The 7,866-nt window shown below is 47.2% G+C and overlaps 1 protein-coding gene across 1 annotated transcript; it reads left to right on the forward strand.

Annotated features, from left to right (window-relative positions):
• Positions 1-1,984: 1,984 nt before the first annotated feature.
• LOC308511761 (protein ARMCX6-like) lies at positions 1,985-2,703 on the forward strand (the record flags this gene model as incomplete). Its single annotated transcript, XM_081081664.1, has 1 exon — positions 1,985-2,703. One exon carries the CDS (start codon positions 1,985-1,987, stop codon positions 2,564-2,566), a length of 582 nt encoding a protein of 193 aa, XP_080937790.1. The 3' UTR covers positions 2,567-2,703.
• Positions 2,704-7,866: the final 5,163 nt, after the last annotated feature.

The raw sequence follows: 7,866 nt of genomic DNA on the forward strand, positions 1-7,866 counted from the left end.
CTTTCTTCCTTCCTTCCTTCCTTCCTTCCTTCCTTCCTTCCTTCCTTCCTTCTTTCCTTCCTTCCTTCCTTTCTCTCTCTCTCTCTCTCTCTCTCTCTCTCTCTCTCTCTCTCTCTCTCTCTTTCTGTCCAGCCATCAGCTCTTTATTGACCTTAGAGAGATGTATTTGTAGCCAAGTAGAAAAGGAAAACATTGTTCTGGTTGTGTGCAATTTGGTGTGAGAGTGAACATTGCTCTCAGTGTGGGGTAAGAGTGGAATTGGGAGCAGAGGCTTGAAGGGGCAGAGTCAGCTTTCCCTACATATGCAGGCTTCCCACCAGTTCATCTTAGTTTTATAAATGGGGTAGGGGGAGAGCTGATGTTGGGATCTGGGAGTGAGAGGTGAGAATCCTTTAACAGAGTCCTGAATCAGTAAAAAGTAAGAACTTTGACCTACCCCCCAGCACTAAATGTTCACCAACCATTCTCTATTTGATTGTTTGCTGTCTGTAGGGGGCGGCACAACTCAAGGAAAAGGAAGAAGAAGATCAAGGGATTTTTTTTTTTTTTTTTTTTTTTTTAGTAGAAACTGGTTTCTTCAAAGAAATGTAAGACCTGAATTGGTCACAAGGGGGTGGTAGAGGCAAGCACAAAAATCAGAACCCGCTTATCCACTCCTGTCTTTAGAAAAGCCTTAGTTAATGCTAATTAATTTTTTTTTGTGGGGGGCTTCAATATCTTTGGGACACAAATGAGGGGTGGAACAGAAAAGTGAGGCTTTAAGGGAAGAGATACACGTCAAGAGAATGAGTAGGGGCAGGGGAATTGAAAAGATGGTCATTTGTGGGGGCAAGGAGGGGTAGTAAAAGTGGCTGGAAGTGTGCCTGAGATAGATGGGAGATATTTGGAGAGAGTGAAAGGGAGGGAAGGAGGGAGGAAGGGAGGGAAGAAGGGAGAGAGAGAGAGAGAGAGAGAGAGAGAGAGAGAGAGAGAGAGAGATCAATTGGTTGCTTCCTACATGTGCCCCAACCCGGCCTAAGATCAAGCCTGCAACCAAAGTACAGTATGTACCCTTGACAGGAATCAAACAAAAGACCCTTCAGTCTGAAGGCAAATGCTCTATCCACTTAGCCAAACCAGCCAGGGCATAAATGGAAGATATTTGAAAACTAGAGTTCTCACTCTAAAGAGAGGGGACATATGTACTTCTCCTAATCTCCATTCTCTCTTGTCTGTCTACCAGCAGACATAGTTCTAGGGAAAGAAGAAAGGAAAGTGCTCCACACAGTGCGATATCCAGGAGGCATTTCTGAGTCAGAATATAGGATCTAGAAGCAAATGAGCTTCTCCCTCTCCCAGACTTTTTTTCTCCTCCCCTCTCACTTTGGTGAAGGGAAAAATCAAATGTTATATTCCTGAGAAAACAATAAGGTAGGAAAAAAGCAGACTAAAAACATTTTTAAATTAAGACCCTAAACAAAAAAAGAGAGATACTGATACCCTTGTAACCTGAGTTTTGACATGTGTATCTGTGGAGACTCAGATCAAAGCTTTATATGTTTGCATTGCCCCTAGTTCCATCTTGGATTGCAGATAGTGCAGTTTGTGTACAGGAAAAGATGGTTCAAATATCTCCTTACTAGAATATCACAACTAGATGGACGATTCAAGTGTAGGAACATTTTTTGACTTGTCATAGATGTGGGATATACACAAATTAGTTATTTTGTGAAAGCACGTCTGGAGGTCAGGGCTAGAAGTTGCTGGTGTTCACCCGCTAATCATGAGAGGGTACAGCCGGACAAAGAAAAAACAAACAAACAAACAACAGAGAAAAATAGAGAGGTTCAGACAGGGTTGAGTATAGGCAAGAGCTCTGGACCTTAGTCAAAGATACAGGAAAAGGCAATCCTGGGAATGAGGCGGAAATCAACTGCAGGCAGTAAGAATTCAAGGCTTCTCCAAAGGAACATGACCTCAGTAAAGAAGAATCACCATTTGCCTAATGGAAATAACATTTTTTGTGAAGCATAAGCCATTTAAAATTTTCAGTTGTGCTCTTGGCCTCTCCAAGGGTCCTTTCATTCAGGGAAAAATGTTTGCTCAGCCCGAGGATGCTGGTTTTTCATTCAGCCACAATATCAATAGTCATTTGTCCAGCCTCTCCATTGTTGGAAACACGATCCCCACTCCCCACCCCACCGTGAAGCAGGCTTTATGTGCCCTGGATAACGAGAGTGCCAGCGTGGAAAATCAGGGCCAGATTAAGATGTCCATCAGTGAAGTGTGTCGGGAAACTGTGTCACATTGCTGCAACTCATTTCTGCAGCAGGCCGGATTAAATTTGTTAATAAGCATGACAGTTATTAATAACATGCTTGCCAAATCCGTTTCAGACCCGAGGTTTCCTTTGATATCAGAGGGAAGTGGATGTGCTGAGGTTCATGTTTTGAAACAGTTGATGGGTTTGTCTGAAAAACCAGTCTTGGCAGGGGAATTGCTGGGTCCCCAAATGCTGTTCTCATTCATGTCCCTCTTTATCAGGAACGGAAACGGACAGGTTCTGCCGGACACCCTGGCCTCTTAAAAGACCATCCCAAACAGAATGGGACCAAATCTACCCAAAACCCGTTTGGGGAGCACGCACTTGTGTTCTCATTCAAAGACTCTGCAGAGGGTGCTATAGAAGACCCAGCCTTAGCCATCACCACATCATGGGGTGAAAGTCACACTTGCTAAATCGAGGACCACGTTACTATTGGCGGGGCGGGGGGTCCCACTGAGCTCTGAGTAACTTCTGGTTGTGCAGTCTACAGGTAATGTGCGTTGTAAATTACTTCCTTCCTTCTTCCTGTGGTAAAGGGCTCATTGCAGCTGCCAGCTGTGGACAAAGCATCAGGAAGGATGCTTGCCTTTGGTGGTCTCCCTGTCTAAGCTGGACTGTCTTGTGGAGACCAGACACATATCGGAGCTTGTGCTGAAAATGCTGTTGTTGCTGCACACGTCGAATTCTTTTTCGTTTACTCTTTCTTCTACACCAGCCGATGGATGGTGAGCCCATTCATCAGAAAAGTGCACTCCCTTTCCATGTTCTGTGCTGACTTAACCTCATCCACCCAAGTCTACATTTGTATGTTTCATCAATAAACTTGTGTGCTTTGACTGGCGAAAATGAGACATGGTACTTGTCCTTGAGTTGACAGTGTGCATGAGGAGAAAGACAAAACTGCCGGATAAATGCGAGCTGGGTCAGGGAGGAGGGAAGGGAGGCATTTGCTCTGACAAATGCACTCTTATCAGTGCTCACAGGAGGCAGGGGTAGAGATGGGCGGCAGTGTTCAGGAAAACCTCAGCAAGGGGTTGGGGGCTGAGGGAAGGTGAGGGCATGGAGGGGGTTTGGTGGAATTAGGATAAAATGTTGGGAGGACTGAAAGAGACAACACCTGTGAAGCAGGCAGCACAGTGCCTGGCACCTGGCACCTGGCACCAAAAAATCCCTTCATGAAGGTGTCTTTCCTTGACTGCCAGCCTAGAGAGGAATGTCGGTATCCTTGGTTTTGTCTACACATCCTTGGGGGCCACTGGGCAACCCATCCCTGCACATTTAATGGACGATTGCAGCAATAATGGTTTCCACTTGCTGAGTGTCTACTTTGTGTCATTCTCTTCTGGGAAGCTATTGTTAAACCTACTTCCAGAACCCCTCCTTTCCTTGGGGTCCCAAGACCAAATTCCTGGCAGAGTGAGAAGAGTTGGCTGCCCTGGCTTCTCTTGGTTGAACTACCTTTCTGCACCATCCCTGGAACCTTCGGTGGGATCCAGGAAGAGGAGAGTGGAGTTCTCCACCAACTTCCTGTGGGGGTCATAGGGCAGACGCTGGGGGTGCTTGGAATGGCTGTGGCTATTCCATTGATCAAGAGACACATCCTCCCCTCCATCCAAGCTCCCAATACCCCTTAGAGCAGCGGTTTTCAACCTGTGGGTCACAACCCCTTTGGGGGTTGAACGACCCTTTCACAGGGGTTGCCTAAGACCACCCTGCACTTCAAATATTTACATTACGATTCATAACAGTAGCAACATTACAGTTATGAAGTAGCAACGAAAATAATTTTATGGTTGGGTCACAACATGAGTGAGGAACTGTATTTAAAGGGCCAGAAGGTTGAGAACCACTGCCTTAGAGGAAAGGAAGAGCCCAGCTCTAACCACTGAACCACTTCATTGAAATGGGAAACTCGTTTCCAGACCCACATCAATGGGCCTTAGACCCTGTGTCGCCGAAGCCGGGTTCCCTGCGTGTTTTGGATGTGTCAGGCAATGGCCCTGTTCCTCAAAGCTCTGGCCAGGTCAGTGGACAAGAAGCTTCCCTTCGGCAGTAATGCTTCTGTGTCCGTTGCCCTCTGCTGGTCTCTTGGGATGCTGCTCTGGGTCACTGTGCCCCAGGCATCAGTGCTCACTAAGTGTTCTGCCTCCTGATTATGCTCCACAGGGAGTGTAGTTTTATTTTAGTTTTTCTCCCTTTTCCCGGAGTTTGGTTTGCAGGTGGGTTACAGCTCTCCTGCCTGTTCCCATTGCCCTATGCTTCAGGCTGTCTAGTGGGCATTGGTGCTTGCCAGGGCCCCGGGGCCATCTCAGGGATCCTCCACACAAGAATGGGGATGCGACCTCTTCCCAGGTCTTGGTACCTTGGACGGCTGGCACATGATTCGAGGTTGCAGTGACACCACACCCCCAATAAGGATCAGCGCCCTGGGGCTTTTTTGCTGGCTCTGGAGCCCTGTCTTGTTTCCTAAGAGCTGGTAATGCGACCATCTTTTTCTCCCAAGCAAGCCTCGGGTGGCCTGGACAATCTGTTTTCCAATCTGGAGGGTTGCCCTGCAGACAGTCCCTGCATCCACCTGTCCCCGTGGTGCAGTCAGCATGGCCCATGCTGTCTTCAGTGACACCTTACCGCTCGGCCTCTTTAACCTCAGCACAAAGGCAGAGAGGTTTCTCCTTCCTCCTGGCTCAGGATCCCAAATTAACACACGCCTCCCTGCTTCTCTGCACTCTGCTGAATTCCCCTTGTGTTATGCATCAAGACGTTTCCCCCCAGGCCTGAGGAAGGCACTTGGTGCTTGCAGGCCACAGCTGACTCCCAACACAGGGAGGGCCTCGGAGACTTTCTGCCCATCTCTGTCACAGGGGAGCCTGCCTGCATTGAAGTGTCTCCATGGTGTGGCCTTGGCCCGGTCAAGAGCCTCCTCTCCACTTGCTGGCACTGCCCTTCCAAAGATTCTCCCTGTGTCTGGAAGCTCAGCCCTCTGGTATGCCCTTCATCCCTTGGTGGGTTGCTGTGCCAGGGCAGGAGCCCAGTTCCCAGTGGATTCTGCCTGCGGACATGGAGGGGAGTCCAGAGCATGCCTGCCAGTCATGGTCCAATTAAGATATTCAGATGCTAGCCCAGCCTGTGTTGCTCAGTGGTTGATCATCGACCTATGAACCAGGAGGTCACGGTTCAATTTCTGGTCAGGGCACGTGGCTGGGTAGCGGGTTCCATCCCCAGTGTGTGGTATGCGGGAGGCAGCCGGTCAGTGATTCTCTCTCATCATTGATGTTTCTCTCTCTCTCTCTCTCTCTCTCTCTCTCTCTCTCTCTCTCTCTTCCTTCCTCTAGGAAATCAATAAAAATATATTTTTCAAAAAAGATATTCAGAGGCCATCAGCACTGGAAAGACTGGCGCCCCCTCCCATACTGAATTAAAAATGAAACAGTAAGAGACCTCCAAGCACAAAACTTACCTACCTTCCTGCTGCAACTAACAGGGATTCTTTCTGGGTTTCCCAATGGTAAACAGTTGACATGGTCATCAAAGCTTGAGCTTGTCACACTCTGTGGGGAGGTGTCTGCCCTAATGGGGCTGCCCCAGCCTAAGCTGTCTCCCGTGTAAATATGGAGCTGCTGCCACAGCCTGGCTGCCTCCTAGTCGCAGAAAGGGCCTTGGCTTTTCTTCTTATTCATCTCATCATTACATCTACATTTGGTGCTGTAGATACCACATTAACTCCCAGTGCCCTCCCAGCCTGCTGCCTCTCCTGGGGAATCTGTGGTTTTACAACCTGCATTTCTCTCCCCCCCCGCCCCCCCGCCCCGGACACACACACCATAAGTGCAGGCAAGGTTGCAGACATCCAGCTTCCCAGCTCAAGTATCATCCAGCTTCCCAGCTCAAATATCCAGTCCCAAACTCTGCATCCTCACCGTGGCCCTATGTGCCACTCTGAAAGTAGTTTCAACCACAATTCTCTCACTTTGAAGTGCCACCCACAGTCAGGCACAGCACTCACCAAGTCAATCTCCAAGCTGCCATAGCACCATTTGGCTAAGAGTGACAGCTGGGTGGAGGGCTGGCTTCCTGCTCCCTTCTAGGGGCCACTGATTGGTATGGGATCCAGGTGGGTGCCACTCCAGAGTCCAGGACAGTCTTGCAGAGGATTGGCCAAGGCCGTGTCTGCTACACATGCTGCGTGCAGCACCTCACACTCTGTGGCAGGTAGTGATCCAACTTTACTCCTTTTTCTAAGTGGATAACCAGTTGACCCAGCATCATTTATCACTCCACCCTCATGCTGCAGAGTAGCACAGTCTGGGATCCTCATGCACCCAGCTGAGCATCCCTTCTGTGGCCTCCTGGTGTTCAAGTCCCTCCTGAGGCACACCCCTTTCTCCCAGGAACCTCTAACTTAGGAACCTCAGATCCCTGGGTGACCAGAAGGTGTGTGTGTTGCTGGGGAGGAGTGTGTTGGTGCTTGTGAGCAGGCTTCTGCCCCAAGTTCCTTCTCAGGACATACTCTGGCCCACAGGAAGCTTGGGAACCCTCACCCTGCCTATTTCGCACCATTGGAAACTGGGGACTGGTTTCTTCCCTCGCCAGAATTACTTTATTTGTGTGAGAGAAAAGGAAGGTTGTTTTTTTATGTATAGACTTGCCAGCCATATGGTATCCATTAACCACATTTGAAATATGGCTATTGTCAGGCAGTGGTTTCTCTCAACTCTTCCCTTGAATTTTTTAGTGACATATTTGATCAATCTAGAATTTTACATTTCCTGTCAATGTTTTCCTGTTGGACTTATATATTTTCATTTTACTTAGGACAGTCTTTCACCCTCCAAGTTTATAGAAAACATTTGCCTATATTTACTTCTATCATAAGTACAGTTTCCTTTTTAGAGTTAGCCCCTTTAAACTACTAATAGTATGTGTGTGCTTGTTGCCGTGTGTGTGTGTGTGTGTGTGTGTGTGTACACGCGCGTGTGTGTGCGTGCGCATTTGGTTTGACATGACTTTGTATGTAAATTTTCTCTAAATTTATAATTAGTTGTACTAATGTCACTTATTGCAGAATCCATTTTTTAGAATTGATTGAAATTACATTGAGTTCATGGATTAATTGGCAGATATTAGTATCTACAATTTCCCATTTAGTCATATTTATTTAGATTTTTTTTGTTGCTCAGTGTTGTTTTCTTCATAATCATCTTTCACATTTCTTTTGGGGATTATTCCTGCATATTTGTTTTATTGCTTTTGTCAGTGGACATGGTCTTTACCTCCTCCTACAACGCTATGCTACTTCAACTTGCTGTCCTTACCATGCGTGCCAGTGTACACTGGACATATCTCTGGTTTCTGCTGCTCTTGGAACAGCAGTAAAAAAAAAATGGAGGTGATCAAGTGCCTCTGCATCATTAATCCTAAACAGGAGAGAAAGGGGAAAGGATGAGGCATTAAGCCCTGTTGTTCCACAAATGCTCTTTCTCACAACTCTCCCTATAGGTGCTTTAATTTCTTTCATTTTACTTTTTAATATAAATTCTTTATTGTTTAAAGTATTACATATG

Source organism: Myotis nattereri (genome assembly GCF_964212035.1).
Source record: "Myotis nattereri genome assembly, chromosome: X".
Classification (NCBI taxonomy): Eukaryota; Metazoa; Chordata; class Mammalia; order Chiroptera; family Vespertilionidae; genus Myotis; species Myotis nattereri.